The sequence below is a fragment of the Fusarium flagelliforme genome (assembly GCF_020744385.1).
Source record: "Fusarium flagelliforme strain FIESC 12 MPI-CAGE-AA-0113 chromosome Unknown B0J16scaffold_2, whole genome shotgun sequence".
In the NCBI taxonomy this organism is placed as follows: domain Eukaryota; kingdom Fungi; phylum Ascomycota; class Sordariomycetes; order Hypocreales; family Nectriaceae; genus Fusarium; species Fusarium flagelliforme.
Genome location: NW_025763504.1, coordinates 1,449,462 through 1,463,495, shown reverse-complemented (window position 1 = coordinate 1,463,495; position 14,034 = coordinate 1,449,462). Strand labels below are relative to the sequence as shown.

The following is a 14,034-nucleotide window of genomic DNA, read 5'->3' as shown; positions in this document are numbered from 1 at the left end:
TGATGAGATGTCCCCCCTTCTTGGCAATACAACGCCTACAGATTCCGTTGCGAAACAACGAAGCTGGCGAAGATTTTCCTATATCCAAGGGTTATAATCTACTGAGCGTTTCCCGCAATGGGAAAGGCAACGCGACACCGTGAGAAGTTAGCCATAAAGGCCGGGTGAAGGTCGTGGCGGCTCAGAAAACAATTAAAAATTGCTTTTTGATCTAAGGAGCAAAAACAAAAGAGATCGGGAGAAAGTCGAGTTTATATACCCGTGAGAAATCAGTGAGTGGGGCTGCTTTGAGGGCTGATTATTCAGCAGTCTATGGATCGCTCCACCAAAAAGTCTGACAGAGGTGGTTGGGAGTGGGCACAGTGGGACTGGCAGAACTGGATGCCAGCCTACTTACCCTAAGACGACGTCGGACTCAGGTCTAACGAATATGTATTATTGAGATACTTTGAGTATGCCTTCAGATGTGTGGTTTTCTGATCTTAAGGGTGTCTAGAGAAATTTCTGGTCTACTAAAACAGGTACAGAAGCAACTTCTTCAAGTGTTGAACTGTAACCATCGTGATGGGCCTGTAAATTTCAACCAGTAGTCTTATACGCAAATTTTACTACTCAACATAGTCCAATCTCTTCGCACCGCACTCTTGAGAGGACGTCAATGATATACCTGTTATATCAAACCGGAATTCCCTTCAGAACTCTAAACAAATTCTTTGAAAGACTGTAAAGGTGAATCTAATTATCACCAGAAAATGGGATGTGCTTGTGGATGGAGTCCATGATAGGGTAGCTGGTCCTTTGAACAAAGTGGGATTAACATTGAAAACGATATATTGACAACCAGGACCGGCTTGGTATGGTATTATCTAGCAATAGAAAAATACAGTTCTAAGGTAACAATACTGCTGTAAGCTTGCCTAAGGCTTCCTGAGCCCCTTACCCAACAATTCAGTGCCAACTTCCGTAACAAGCTTCTCATCAGGAAACTTCGACTTTTTGGCCAGAATGCTATCCTGCGCGCCAACTGCCTGAAGAAGGTCTGGCAGTTCTCCATCAAGCTTGGTGCCGTAAACCAAGTGTCCCAGAGCCAACAACATCCCATGTAATGCCTCCGAAGACTTTTCTTCCAGGGATATGGCCTCTACTACGGACGCAGCGAGCTCAAGTTCATCATCCCCAGACAAAGTAGGCTTTGAATCCTTTCTGGCTTTTCGGTTTGCCAATGACAAATTGAAAAGAAGTGATGAAGCTGCAACCCTTACGTTATTGTGGCTCTCATCTAGGAAACTAGACGAGACGAGAAGAATGATGGCTGCGCGTAACGAGTTGTCCCGCATAATTTCGTCGGGGAATAGAGGCGTCGAGAAGAAGTTGCAGGCCATCTGTAGTGTGACGAGACGTAAAGCATAGGGACACTCCGTTTTCTGAGCGACAAACTCTAGTACCGCAAGAACTGTTTCGTGACCCTTCTCCTCTGCAAAGAAGCCGCTGATTCTAGGATCTGAGAGTGCACACCTGAATAAGTCGACAATAGTAAAGAGAATGTCGATAGGTAGTGATGTGACTGATTGCTTTACCAGGCTTGCCAAATGGCTCATATCAGGGATAACTGCGCTCGAGGGACCGTCTTTCGCTCGATCCTCAAGATATTGCTTCAGAGCCTTAACTTCCGGCTTACCAGCAACCTCGGAACCCATCTTCACCATGAGCTTATCCAATGGGGGAACCTTTGCATAAAGGACTGGCTTTACGTTCGGGTTCGCAAATGTGGGAAGGCGAAGTCGTTCGTGAGGATGAACAGGGTGGGCCATCTGCACGAGAAGCTGCACGTTGCCTCGAAGAGCAGCTGGATCAGCCCCTGACCATCGATTTTCCTCCTCACCGTGAAGGAAAGTCACGATGGTGGGAGTCGCACTGATTGAATACCGACTTCCGATCTCATTTTGCTGTGGCTGTGAAATGTCGACTTTCATGAGAGTCGCCTTATCACCAACTTCTTCTGCGAGTTGTTCATAAATCGGGTAGAGCGTCTTACAAGGAGGGCATGTCGCTGATGTGAAGAAAACGACGGCGCATGAGTTCTTTGCCTCGGTCATTAAACGATCAAACTCAGACGCGCTGGTGATGTTCTTGACGCCACCCTTTGGAGCTGGAGCTGGCGCCTGAGAGCTCTGCTGCAGCCCGAGGATAGAGCCATTCTGTCTTCCGGCGTTGATCCCTTGAGTAAGCTGTGGAAGTAAAGCTCGACCCATGGGAGAGTCCAGAACAGCCTGTGGCATTTTGACGATATGTTCAGGGATGCCTTTTCCTAGTAGGAAGTTTGCAAATGAATCCGAGAAATTATTGCAGTTGTGATGGAACAAGTCATACGCCTATGCATTGTCAGACCTAGTCATAAATGTGACATCAGATTGTCATACCTCTAATGTAAAGATGGGCCGTAGAGAATCGAGAAACTCTTCGATGACATCCATAGGGAGATGTGTCGTACCAAGAGGGATCTTTTGGAGTGGCTGACCAAGGTGTGACGAGCCTGGTCTAATCGCGATAATGCCACCATCGTAAACGTATTCCTTGCCGTTGAGTTCTATTGACGTGTGGTATATGGCGTCGAGTTGGAAGCCCAGAATTCCCATGGACATTTGACGAGCCAAGCCTCGTGAGAGGTCATAGACATAGAGTTGCACATCCATTTCTTTGTCCAATGAGTGCAATGCGCCTCGATGCTTAAATTATTTAGAAAAAGGGGGTTTATGAATGATGAAATGTTCAGATGATGGTTAAGTGAAAGTAAAAGTTGTTGTTATTATGGTGTTGAATAGTAGACAGGCCAAGTTTGAGTTATCTATCACTGAAATGAAGCAGGCAACATTGCGTACGACTGGAACATTCTGGAGGCGCAGATTTACAAAGGTCTACGTAGGAGGCAAATTCATTTCTTCTCATGATTACAGTAGTAAGCAGGATCAACTCAGAAAGGGTGATATTGGAAATAGAGTAACTAGTATGGCCTTCATATTCAGAACCTATATGACTTCGTCTTCTGGCTGAACACTTTCTCAAACTTCATGACATCAAATGCCGTCGGGTCTTGTCGCATCTTGACGATCTATCGAGTGGGGCATCTAAAATTAGGCGAGTCTTCGCTTTGCAGGTTCAGGGGCTTGGAATATTCTTTTAGGGGAGATCAGCCCCTGATAGATGCAGATGCGGCGGACACCATCGCCATGGCCGTGGAGGTGAGGGTGGTTCTGGATGCAGATTGGCTGCAAGATGCAAACCAAACCATTTCCGTGTCCTCCAAAAAAGTATACGACCCCCCTTTCTCATTGTTATCTGCAGCATTGCCAGCAAGTCACTTGTCTCGATAACCGCCATTTCCTTCATCCCTTTTTGATGGAAATTAATTCTTCTTTGCCACGCTCCAGTCCCCTTCTACTCCAATTCACCCTACTCTAAGACACTCCCTCCCCCCTACCTTAGAAGGGACCCTCCCATGCTCGACCTAGTCCAGGCCCTTTAAAGACAATCTTATCTCCCTTCTCGCGAGACCCGCGCTCATGAGAACACCCACATCACCGTCTTCATCAAAGTTCCCTGGCTTCGATCCCCACGAGAAACCAGACCGATACAAGTTCAAGCCCAAGAGGCAAGGCGTTATTGGCAGGATGAAGGAATCTTGGATGTCACAGTCCCAGCGGACGAGGTGGATTAAGACTGCCGCCATCGTCTTTGCGATCGTTACCCTCTTTTACTTTATCTCCCCTAAGGGTGTTGAAGTGTATCATGAAGGTACGACAGGTGGAGGTAGTAGCAGCAATTGATTGACTTGGAATGCCTTCATGCTAACAAAATCACAGTTACCCAGCCCGCCCAAGGTAGCAACAATGGCGAACCTGCCCCGATTTCTTCTCCCACTAGCTCTCGATGCACAACACCCTACAAGGGCAAGCCTCTTGTCCAGTATGTTCTCATGATCGATGCCGGCAGTACTGGTTCTCGAATCCACGTCTACAAGTTCAACAACTGCGGTTCTACACCCGAGCTCGAGGGCGAGGAGTTCAAGATGACAGACGTACCCGTTGGCGGTCTGAGCAAGTACAAGGGTGACCCAGTTGCTGCTGCTAAGACTCTTGATCCTCTCCTGAAGGTTGCCATGGACACTGTTCCCGACAAGCTTAAGGGCTGCACTCCCGTTGCCGTTAAGGCTACTGCTGGTCTTCGAATGATCGGAGCCGAAGCTGCCGGTGCTATTCTCGACGAAGTCCGACGACACCTCGAGCAAGATTATCCTTTCCCTGTTGTCGACAAGGAGAATGAGGGCGTCGTTATCATGGACGGCTCTCTTGAGGGTGTCTTTGCTTGGATCACTACAAACTACCTTCTTGGAAAGATTGGCGGTCCCGATAAGAGCGAGACTGCCGCTATCTTTGATCTCGGTGGTGGATCTACTCAGATTGTTTTCGAGCCTACTTTCAAGGGTGCCGCTGATGGTGGCATGCCCGAGAAGCTTGCTGAGGGCGACCACAAGTATAACCTCGACTTTGGTGGTCGTCACTTTGAGCTTTACCAGCACTCTCACTTGGGTTACGGTCTGATGGCTGCCCGCGAGGCCATTCACGCCACCTTGATCAAGGACCTCGTCGCTTCAAAGGGTGGTGATAAGAGCTGGTTGAAGGAACCCGTCGTTAACCCTTGCATTGCCCCCGGAATGAGCAAGGCTGTCAACGTCACTGTCGAGGGTGATCAGACCCCGACTCTTGTTACTTTCAATGGACCCACGGAGCCTGCTCCCGCTCAGTGCCGCAACTTGGCTGAGAAGATCCTCAAGAAGGATGAGAAGTGCGCTCTCGCCCCCTGCTCATTCAACGGTATTCATCAGCCTCTACTGTCCAAGACTTTCAGCAAGGAGGATGTCTACATTTTCTCCTTCTTCTTCGATCGCACTAAGCCCCTTGGCATGCCTGACTCCTTCACTCTCCGTGAGATGCACGATCTCGCCCAGACTGTTTGCAAGGGCAAGAATGCCTGGGATGTTTTCACTGCCGTTCCCGATGCGATCAAGGAGCTCGAAGACCGACCTGACTGGTGCCTGGACCTCAACTTCATGATGGCCCTTCTCCACACTGGTTATGATATGCCCATTGACCGTGAAGTCAAGATTGCAAAGAAGATCAAGGGCAACGAGCTTGGCTGGTGCCTTGGTGCTAGGTATGTTCCTTCCCATTATTAATAAGTTTTAACCCTTACTAACAAGTCTTTAGTTTGCCTCTTCTTGCAAGCGGTTCTGGCTGGTCTTGCAAGATCAACCAGATTGCTTAAAGATATACCACATGATGCTAGGCGTTGAACGGAAATGCATGACGTTTTTCTTTTTACTATTAGACCGGTTCTTTGGAACGGCAACGACTTTTGGGATATGGCAAAAATCATCGCAATGGACCATCGGCATCATGAACTTAAGATGGACTAGAATGCAAGTTCGGACTGGCTTTCTGGGGAACTGGGGTCCTCGACTTGTCATGACGTGTAGATTATTATAGATTTATTTAATACCAGGTACCCGCCTTATACCGGCGCGGTCACCATGCCCATGACATCTTCAATAACCTCTTCGGGACCAATGTCCTCTAACAATGCTTCTACTGCTTCTATTTTGCTACCCCATTGCATACTCCTCTCCTTTTCAGGGGGAGTCAGCTGGATACGATGCAAGTAAACCTTCGGTGCAGCAAGGCCGACAAGAGCTGGTGTTACAAAGTCTAAACCATGCAAAGCAGCAAGACAACGTATGAGTTGACCGAAGTGTTTTGTGGCTGTGGGACTGATGCCTCCAGCGACAGCCCGGTGCATACGAAGGAATGAAACAATGTTCATCATGTAGCGTGTGACCTCCACATCCACCTGAGCCTCTTTACTTCGTGTACCAAGATAACTAATATTCTGCAATGGTCAGTTATATCTTTATAAGCAAAGAAAGGAAGCAACATACAGCCTCAACGATGAGGGGCGGAGCCGAGGTGGTGTCTTCCCCGGGGCCCCTTTTCACGACACTTCCCGCAGACGCGGAATCAGCATCATTACCACCATCGGCTTCATCTAAGTTAACGAAGCCATCCTCAGGATTATGCCAATATGCTATATATAAAAAGTCGTTCAAGTGCGCCGTCACACGAGCCTCGCCTCCGCTGGCTGCCTCTAATACCGGGACAAAAACAAATTGCTTTGGGGCAGCTTGTACGGAGGTTCGTGTGAATATGCGACGGGTTCGTAGGAGTTCTAGGGCCTGGATCTGGACGGCTTGTGGTGCTCGGTCAAGATTCTTCGCGAGGACAACATTGGCTATTTGAGAAGCGGGAGCACCGCCGGGTGTAAGAGGACTGAGTGGTGCGCGCGGATGCGATGTCGATGGCCTCGATGTGAAGTATGAATCGGGGTTGCGCAACGCTGTAGGCGAGTGACTAGAAGGAGAAGCCGGATTGCCCAGGAGAAGAGCAGACGCGAAGTCTTCGAGGGTTGTAGATGGAGTACAGTCGATAACAACCCAGCTGAGACCAAAGGTCTTTGCAGCTACAAGTTGTAACTCTTGTATCAAGTCGTCGATCGCTTCAGACGGTGTGCTGACAAGGCAATGTTCGCGACTAATTAGACAGAGAAGTATGGCCAGCTCGAGGTCACTCAGAGCATGAACCTTGTCGAGAAGGCCGTCATCCGCCATGATTCAGCCGTCTTAGCCTCGGTGATACATCCATGAGGCCTTGAGTATTGATCGTCGAAGCTCACCAAAAATGGCCCCTAGGAAAGCATCCCTTAATCATGGCTGGTCTAGAAGCTCAGTCGCATGATAAGAGCTCCATATGATGTCACGTGGAGTTGCACAAGACCAACCACCAGTGGCTTGGAACCCACACTTCACTTATGCATGGCACTAAGCTCAAAATAAACTAGCTCCGCATACATCACCTCGAGCGACCGACGAGGCTGCGACATTGGTACCTCCGCCCACCGTCATCTACCGCCGCCATCTCCAAACAACACAAACCTTTTGCGAACCCGATAATCCACGACTGGACTTTTGTGCCAGATCAACTACAAGCAGCGGGTCTGTCGTTTGACGAAGAAATACCGCGCTTCGAACGATAGAGGAGTCCGGCTTCTGCAGAAGCTAGATTAACCTTCGACGCCTCGACTATTGCGGTTTGAAGGCACGAGATAACGTCATTGAGCAATACTCCCTTTTCACAAACGATTATTCACCATGTCTTCCCGAAAGAAGGTTCTTCTCAAGGTGCGATACGATGCAAAAACCGCCAAGAATCTTCCGGAACCTTGAGTATTGACATTAGAGTGGAATAGGTTATCATCCTGGGCGATAGCGGTGTTGGCAAGACCAGCTTGATGAACCAATATGTACGCACCTCCAGCGACTATCGACCAGAATTGTCCATAACTGATATCGTTCTGTAACAACAGGTCAACAAGAAATTCAGCGCAAGCTACAAGGCTACCATCGGTGCCGATTTCCTAACTCGAGAGGTCCTGGTCGATGATCGACAAGTTACCATGCAGGTAAGACAAGGAAACACAAATTTGAGTCCGAGAGACAGCAAGGCTGATTGTTTTTGATAGCTCTGGGATACCGCCGGTCAAGAACGATTCCAGTCCCTCGGTGTTGCGTTCTACCGAGGCGCCGACTGCTGCGTTCTAGTCTACGATGTGAACAATGCCAAGAGTTTCGAGGCGCTGGACAGCTGGAGAGACGAGTTCCTCATCCAGGCTTCTCCTCGTGACCCTCCCAACTTCCCATTTGTTAGTGGTCTACTGATTTCGATGATGGAAGTGTGCTAATGCAAGGTCCAGGTCGTGCTTGGTAACAAGATTGATGTTGAGGAGAGCAAGCGAGTGGTAAGTCAACTGGAATCGATGTACGGGAAGCGATCTAACGTCTTTAAGATTTCCAACAAGCGAGCCATGACTTTCTGCCAGTCCAAGGGCGATATTCCTTACTTTGAGACAAGTGCTAAGGAGGCTATCAACATTGATCAGGCTTTTGAGGGTCAGTACTCCCCTTCTATGGATGTGCATAAAACTAACAATTTGTAGTCATTGCTCGTAACGCTCTGGCCCAAGAAGAGTCCGAAGAGTTTAGCGGTGACTTCGATGACCCGATTAACATCCACATTGAGAACGACCGCGATGGCTGTGCTTGTTAAAGGAGCAGACTAGACGAATAGCAGTGCCCAATGCTGCTTGGATTGGCAGAGACGTGTAACAGCGTTTGTTTAAGAGGAGGTACTTCTCTGGTGGATTATTGATATTGCCTGGATGTAGCATACTGAGGCAACCCGGGTTTTATTTTAGTCTTTTTGTTTCTCATTGGTGTTCATACATGGATGCGAGTTCTCTCTTTTAAATCTGGTCCAACTGGGCGCGACTGTGATATTGCATATGTGGATATTCATAGACATGGTTGAACTTGGTGATTCCCCACGATCGAGAACTCGAGTCCGTCGGATCATAGCCGAGAGATTAGAGTTATCAAGCCCCATTAAAGAAAGTCGAGCCATTATGAATGTCAATTCAAGCCTTTATCCATAATGGGAAGCTTGAAGCTCGAGCTATCAAAGTCCCGAGGCAAGGGACCCACTCAGCTCCGAGGCCTGCGGAGCGCTCCCAATGATAGCGACCGATACCCCGGATTCTTAGAGTCCCCACTTGTCATTCTCGAGCCGTGAGAGGTCCAAAAGGTGTAGTCATCAACCGCGAACCTCGGCTCCGTTGCCTGAACATTCGATGATGTGCGGAGAACTTGGAGCTGGACAAACCTGGGGTAGAATTAATTCCTGTAGCTTGTACTTTATTTCTTCATATCTCAAGCCGATTCCTCCTTTGTTTCTGTCTTTTTCACTTTCTGGAATATTGCTGTTGAGACATTCTGCGTCATCACTTGTGACCATATTACCCCCTTACTACGCTACACTATAATCATCATCTCAAGTCGACTTTTAGAACGTTACCATGTCGGCTAGAATCCCAGCCATTGTATGTGAAGTCGCCCCTTTATACTACGAGATGAGAATGAGACTAACGTAGACGGTCCAGGCTGCCAATCGCGTCAGCGATGCTGCCAAGAAACAGCTTGACCTCGTTGCCAAGTTCGTTGAGGAAGAATGTATCCCGTCAGTGCCTCTTTCGCGCTCGCGCAAACTCGTCGCTAACCATACCTAGTGCCGATCCTGTGGTAGAAGCCCTTGCTGGCGAGGGTGATGCCCGCTGGGAAGGTCACCCATCTATCATTGAGGACTTGAAGGAGAAGGCTCGCAAACTTGGTCTCTGGAACATGTTCCTCCCCAAGGGTCATTACAAGGAGTCTCCCGGTTGGACCAACCTCGAATACGGTCTCATGGCTGAGTGGCTAGGTCGCTCATCCGTCGCGTCTGAGGCGTGCAACTGCTCTGCCCCCGATACTGGTAACATGGAGGTGCTGGCCAAGTATGGTAACGATGCTCAGAAGCAGCAGTGGTTGAGACCTCTGATGGACGGCAAGATTCGCTCAGCTTTCCTCATGACTGAGCCCCAGGTCGCTTCCTCTGATGCTACCAACATTGAGTTGAGCATTCGTCGTGAGGGTAACGAGTATGTCCTCAACGGTCAGAAGTGGTGGTCTAGTGGTGCTGGTGACCCACGATGCCAGATCTACATCGTCATGGGCAAGACCGATCCCGACAACAAGGACCCTTACCGTCAGCAATCCGTTATTCTGGTTCCCGCCGAGACACCCGGTATTACTATCAACCGTATGCTCAAGGTCTACGGCTTCGATGACGCGCCTCACGGTCACGGACACCTCACATTTAACAACGTGAGGGTGCCTGCTTCCAACCTTGTTCTTGGAGAGGGACGTGGATTTGAGATTATTCAGGGTCGCCTTGGACCTGGCCGTATTCACCATGCTATGCGCAGCATTGGTGCTGTAAGTCTACGTTCATCCTCATATTCCAGTGACCTATTCTAACCATATTATAGGCCGAGCGCGCTCTTGACTGGATGCTCCTCCGAGTCAACGACGAATCCAAGAAGCCCTTCGGCAAACTCCTCCGTGAGCACGGCGTCATCATCGAATGGATCGCCAAGTCTCGTCTTGAAATCGATGCCGCACGTCTCATCGTCCTTAACGCAGCAATTAAGATGGACGAGCTAGGTCCCAAGAAGGCCCTTAAGGAGATCGCTGAGGCAAAGGTCCTCATTCCCCAGACAGCGCTCACTGTTATCGACCGCGCTATTCAGGCCTACGGTGGTGCTGGTGTTTCTCAGGATACCCCCTTGGCGTACATGTGGGCTGGTATTAGAACACTGCGACTGGCTGATGGACCCGATGAGGTGCATTTGCAGCAAATGGGACGCAACGAGAACAAGCGCAATGCTGAGGTGACTGAGACGATTAAGAAGCAGAGAGCCAAGACCGATGAGTTGTTGAAGGCTTATGGCGTCCAGAGACTTCAGCCTGGTGCTAGAATACAGCACAAGGCCAAGTTGTAAGGTCATGGATGGTAGAGTTAGTGATCAGACGGTTCTTTGTTTGCTTGAACATGCATGCCGAAGCATCCCCGCATGGCGACCATAGTAGTCATGTTATTTAGTCTTAAAATATATGATATTGCATACAACGTGCTCTGACCACAGCCAATACATGTCCGACTCCATTGACCTAACAGAATTCAGACTAGGAATACCCTGAGCTCTTTGAACCCCTTAAGTCCTAACGCACTGGCCTTGATCAATGCACTGATGGGAGATGAAAACAAATGTCCGTTTCTAGTAAGTAGCCGAAGGGATGAATAATTCAGGCTGTTTAGTCCGGAAAACACATGTCACTCTGGGCTCCATTATAGAACCTAAAGGTATAGTTGATACATAACATGTGGGTGTTGTTTTGGATGTCCAAGTCGATCAACCGCAATTGGATTTCATGAAGAGCCATATATCAACGACTCATCTACCCCTATCATGAGTCAATACTCAACTCCTCTTAGAACATACCCTCAGGCCTTGACCATAAGTCATGCCATTCCTATTACCCCAGTGATGATGCGCTGTTCACGGCTTGCCCGCCTTAAACATAGGCCTCAGCGTGCCATTTCTCACAGTGGAGTCTCTTTCCAGGCCATGCCCTGTAACCATCCATTCCAGCATCTAGTCCGCTAGAACGCGGCAACAACCCACGTCATCGGGTCGCTACTGTCCCATATCCTTGTAATTTTCACTAATTGATTCGTTGCCCTGTCAACGTCAGGCACCGTTTACTTTGTCTGTTAATTTTCTGCTAGCTGTGCATGGCACCTATTTCATAGACGCCATTACCCTTAACATAAAGAACTTGCAACTCATCACAACTGTTTCTTTCACATACACACACACACATACCCAACCGTTAACTACCGCATCTCCCTCAACACTCGAGAATATCTCTCCCCAACTTACACACTTTCGACTTCACTACACACTTTCATCATGTCTGCCAAGGTTCTCGCCGATAAGGACGTCAACGCCACCATGACTGAGCAGCCAGCTGTCAAGGACGTCAAGAGCATGGAGTACCATCGTCAGGCTTTCCAAACTAAGATGGCTGAGGACGAGACGTAAGTAGTTCCCTCTATATGAAGGAGTATCAGTAACTAACGCTGAAGCAGCGCCGACAAGTACGTCTCGCCATCAGACAACATCATGAGCCCTGCCTCCAAAAAGATCAACGCTCTACGAAACAAGCACGCCAACAAGTTCGTCTACCCCCTTTACCTTATCCTCTTGTATCAACCAACTAACAAACTCTTTACAGGGCCAAGCCCAAGTCGCTATTCGCCCAAGCGAGCGCTAAGAAACTCCAAGGCGACAACCCCTTCGGCGCAACACCAGCACCAGCCAAGGCCGCCTTCCAGCTATAGAGCATTCGGCGACGTCTCTTTCTTCTTCTTCGGTTAGAGCATATCCCACCTTTTCGGGATGCGCCTTTTGCTTTTTTGTTGGCTAGTGATTGCTAGCCCACGGTGTTTAAATGAACCGCTGGAGGTCTGGTTTAGGGCGTTTGGGGTTCACTTGACGTACACATATACACGCACATTAATAGTGGTGTAGGATTGAACACTTTGGCTTGTAATGACATGATGCGATGACAGGGCTTGGCTTGGCTTCTTTTCTGGTGGCCGGTTTATAAACGATTCATACCAATAAATCATGGTTTTGATACACGGAACATTGAATGTAACATTGACATGATGACTTTGTTGAATTTTGTAAGACAGAGGCGCATGCGTTTATGCTTTCCATGCGGTGTTGATGAAAACAACATCCTCATCCGCCACAGGGTGACTCAGACCAACTCGCTGAGGAACATGTCTCGCACTGGCACCCCACACCAGTGCATACTTGAACGTATCCTTAAGAGTCCTGTGAATGCGATCACACACATCTTCTATAGTGCTGTTGCTGCGCACAATAAGAGCCTCACCAAAATCGGGCTCTGCACCCTTGCGCTTGGTGTAGATGCGGATCAGCTTGAGTTCCTTCCAGCATCTGTCGATGACATCCTGAATACCCAAATCGTCCTCACAACTCATCACGACTGTGTGGTCCTCGCGGGCCAACCTGTCCAGGAAGTCGAGTGAGACACTGTCAATCTTGTTGTAGACATAGAGACACTTGATGTACTTTCTGTGGTCCTTCATGATGACATCGATGAAGTCGTCAACGGTGGCGTTCTCGTCACGGACGAGAACCTCACAGTTGAGGATCTTGTAATCGCGGAGAATGTTGTAAAGCATCTTCTCATCCAGGTTCTTGGGAGGGGACTGGAATGTGATCTTCATGCCACCCGCCGTCTTAACCTTGAGGTAAATGTTGCTGCGAGTCTCACATTAATAGTAATACAAGACTGTCTTGATTTAAGCACTTACGGTGGCTCTCGGTTGAGGCGGATACCGACTGCTTCCAACTCAGCCTCCAGCAACGCTCTTTGCTCCGCCTTCTTGGTAGCATCGAGAACCATGAGAATAAGATCACTGGTCTTGGCAGCCGAGATAACCTGCCGTCCTCGACCCTTGCCTTCGGAAGCACCCTCGATAATACCAGGAAGATCGAGAAGCTGGATCTCAGCGCCACCATACTCGAGCACACCTGGAATGGCTGTCAAGGTTGTGAAAGCGTAGGAAGCAACCTCGGACCTTGTCTTCGTGACTTTGGATAAGAACGTTGACTTTCCTACTGATGGAAAACCGACAAGGGCAATTCGCGCATCACCACTTTTGCTGACATCGAAACCTGAGCCGCCACCACCTCCGGCTCCAGGACCAGGCTCCAGCAGCTGCGCCCTTAATCGAGCGAGCTTTCTGTGGGTTGTCAGTACAACGAGACTCGATAATTGATGAGATAATCGAAAACAGAACTGATCCTTCAGATGGGACTTACCCTTTTAATAGACCCAAGTGATATTCTGGGTTGCGTTAACACTCCTACGCAATGAAATGAGATAACCATAAAAACATACCAGTCGCCTTGTTTTCTAATAATAAGTCAGCAAATGTTCATTGTAAGAAGTATGAGTATTCCGTTTCATGGCTGTATGTAGTCAAGTCCACTTGGAGAGTAAGCCATAGGATGAGTTGGGAGTGACTGTTGTGATCCTTTCCCTAAAGCCTTCCCATAGACCTCCCACAAGAACTTGATATACCCATGTTCATAAAATCGTGTCTCTCACTCACTTTGTGTCCTCTTCATCTCCTCCTCAATCCTGTCGCCATATCAGTGATGCCCCGCCATTGTTCCCAAGGACCAACGTACTCCTTGATCTTTTCCGTAATGTTCACCATCTTATCGGTTGGTTGAGACGCCGGTGCGTCTCTGGGAACAGCTTGAAAATGAAAGACAAATAAAGCAGGGTATAAGTCTCGAGTCCACGGCGCCTGTCCAAGATCTAAATCATGAGTGGGGGGTTAAGAGGCCTGATGAAGTGGTGGCAGAATTCAAATATCAAGCTCCACA

At 48.7% G+C, this 14,034-nt stretch overlaps 7 protein-coding genes across 7 annotated transcripts; 4 read left to right on the top strand and 3 right to left on the bottom strand.

Annotated features, from left to right (window-relative positions):
* Positions 1-809: 809 nt before the first annotated feature.
* B0J16DRAFT_299568 (PUL domain-containing protein) lies at positions 810-2,915 on the bottom strand. Its single transcript, XM_046124543.1, has 2 exons — positions 2,421-2,915; positions 810-2,372 (listed from the first exon to the last, which is right to left on the bottom strand). Exons 1-2 carry the CDS (start codon positions 2,691-2,693, stop codon positions 918-920), a joined length of 1,728 nt encoding a protein of 575 aa, XP_045986131.1. The 5' UTR covers positions 2,694-2,915; the 3' UTR covers positions 810-917.
* Positions 2,916-3,370: 455 nt separating this feature from the next.
* Positions 3,371-5,572, top strand: B0J16DRAFT_332569 (nucleoside phosphatase family-domain-containing protein). The gene is made up of 3 exons (XM_046126728.1): positions 3,371-3,792; positions 3,861-5,211; positions 5,265-5,572. The coding sequence occupies exons 1-3, from the start codon at positions 3,561-3,563 to the stop codon at positions 5,320-5,322; spliced, it is 1,641 nt and encodes a 546-aa protein (XP_045986130.1). The 5' UTR covers positions 3,371-3,560; the 3' UTR covers positions 5,323-5,572.
* Positions 5,569-6,804, bottom strand: B0J16DRAFT_410957 (uncharacterized protein; the record flags this gene model as incomplete). The annotated part of the gene is made up of 2 exons (XM_046133198.1): positions 5,993-6,804; positions 5,569-5,943 (listed from the first exon to the last, which is right to left on the bottom strand). Exons 1-2 carry the CDS (start codon positions 6,716-6,718, stop codon positions 5,569-5,571), a joined length of 1,101 nt encoding a protein of 366 aa, XP_045986129.1. The 5' UTR covers positions 6,719-6,804.
* Positions 6,805-6,944: 140 nt separating this feature from the next.
* Positions 6,945-8,586, top strand: B0J16DRAFT_332566 (small GTPase superfamily). Its single transcript, XM_046126727.1, has 7 exons — positions 6,945-7,288; positions 7,357-7,410; positions 7,474-7,569; positions 7,630-7,809; positions 7,861-7,905; positions 7,954-8,056; positions 8,104-8,586. The coding sequence occupies exons 1-7, from the start codon at positions 7,259-7,261 to the stop codon at positions 8,211-8,213; spliced, it is 618 nt and encodes a 205-aa protein (XP_045986128.1). The 5' UTR covers positions 6,945-7,258; the 3' UTR covers positions 8,214-8,586.
* Positions 8,587-8,744: 158 nt separating this feature from the next.
* B0J16DRAFT_332565 (acyl-CoA dehydrogenase/oxidase) lies at positions 8,745-10,686 on the top strand. The gene is made up of 4 exons (XM_046126726.1): positions 8,745-9,042; positions 9,103-9,179; positions 9,229-9,973; positions 10,027-10,686. Exons 1-4 carry the CDS (start codon positions 9,019-9,021, stop codon positions 10,537-10,539), a joined length of 1,359 nt encoding a protein of 452 aa, XP_045986127.1. The 5' UTR covers positions 8,745-9,018; the 3' UTR covers positions 10,540-10,686.
* Positions 10,687-11,233: 547 nt separating this feature from the next.
* On the top strand, positions 11,234-12,243 carry B0J16DRAFT_332563 (uncharacterized protein). Its single transcript, XM_046126725.1, has 3 exons — positions 11,234-11,639; positions 11,691-11,777; positions 11,837-12,243. Exons 1-3 carry the CDS (start codon positions 11,512-11,514, stop codon positions 11,940-11,942), a joined length of 321 nt encoding a protein of 106 aa, XP_045986126.1. The 5' UTR covers positions 11,234-11,511; the 3' UTR covers positions 11,943-12,243.
* On the bottom strand, positions 12,244-13,969 carry B0J16DRAFT_332561 (P-loop containing nucleoside triphosphate hydrolase protein). Its single transcript, XM_046126724.1, has 6 exons — positions 13,834-13,969; positions 13,755-13,783; positions 13,541-13,555; positions 13,462-13,486; positions 12,951-13,382; positions 12,244-12,897 (listed from the first exon to the last, which is right to left on the bottom strand). Exons 1-6 carry the CDS (start codon positions 13,860-13,862, stop codon positions 12,312-12,314), a joined length of 1,116 nt encoding a protein of 371 aa, XP_045986125.1. The 5' UTR covers positions 13,863-13,969; the 3' UTR covers positions 12,244-12,311.
* Between the last annotated feature and the right edge of the window lie 65 nt (positions 13,970-14,034).

Bases quoted from the DNA above. Each gene is read 5' to 3' on its own strand.
- B0J16DRAFT_332566 (XM_046126727.1), top strand. From the start codon at position 7,259: ATGTCTTCCCGAAAGAAGGTTCTTCTCAAG. The intron at 7,810-7,860 runs GTTAGTGGTCTA...TGCAAGGTCCAG, and splicing joins ACCCTCCCAACTTCCCATTT to GTCGTGCTTGGTAACAAGAT. The intron at 7,906-7,953 runs GTAAGTCAACTG...AACGTCTTTAAG, and splicing joins TTGAGGAGAGCAAGCGAGTG to ATTTCCAACAAGCGAGCCAT.
- B0J16DRAFT_332569 (XM_046126728.1), top strand. From the start codon at position 3,561: ATGAGAACACCCACATCACCGTCTTCATCAAAGTTCCCTGGCTTCGAT. The intron at 3,793-3,860 runs GTACGACAGGTG...ACAAAATCACAG, and splicing joins TGTTGAAGTGTATCATGAAG to TTACCCAGCCCGCCCAAGGT. The intron at 5,212-5,264 runs GTATGTTCCTTC...ACAAGTCTTTAG, and splicing joins GGCTGGTGCCTTGGTGCTAG to TTTGCCTCTTCTTGCAAGCG.
- B0J16DRAFT_332565 (XM_046126726.1), top strand. From the start codon at position 9,019: ATGTCGGCTAGAATCCCAGCCATT. The intron at 9,043-9,102 runs GTATGTGAAGTC...TAGACGGTCCAG, and splicing joins CGGCTAGAATCCCAGCCATT to GCTGCCAATCGCGTCAGCGA. The intron at 9,974-10,026 runs GTAAGTCTACGT...ACCATATTATAG, and splicing joins CTATGCGCAGCATTGGTGCT to GCCGAGCGCGCTCTTGACTG.
- B0J16DRAFT_332561 (XM_046126724.1), bottom strand. From the start codon at position 13,862: ATGGTGAACATTACGGAAAAGATCAAGGA. The intron at 13,383-13,461 runs GTAAGTCCCATC...GACAACCCACAG, and splicing joins CACTTGGGTCTATTAAAAGG to AAAGCTCGCTCGATTAAGGG. The intron at 12,898-12,950 runs GTAAGTGCTTAA...TGAGACTCGCAG, and splicing joins CGCCTCAACCGAGAGCCACC to CAACATTTACCTCAAGGTTA.
- B0J16DRAFT_299568 (XM_046124543.1), bottom strand. From the start codon at position 2,693: ATGGATGTGCAACTCTATGTCTATGACCTCTCACGAGGCTTGGCTCGT. The intron at 2,373-2,420 runs GTATGACAATCT...GACAATGCATAG, and splicing joins GGCCCATCTTTACATTAGAG to GCGTATGACTTGTTCCATCA.
- B0J16DRAFT_332563 (XM_046126725.1), top strand. From the start codon at position 11,512: ATGTCTGCCAAGGTTCTCGCCGATAAGGACGTCAACGCCACCATGACT. The intron at 11,640-11,690 runs GTAAGTAGTTCC...ACGCTGAAGCAG, and splicing joins AAGATGGCTGAGGACGAGAC to CGCCGACAAGTACGTCTCGC. The intron at 11,778-11,836 runs GTTCGTCTACCC...AACTCTTTACAG, and splicing joins CGAAACAAGCACGCCAACAA to GGCCAAGCCCAAGTCGCTAT.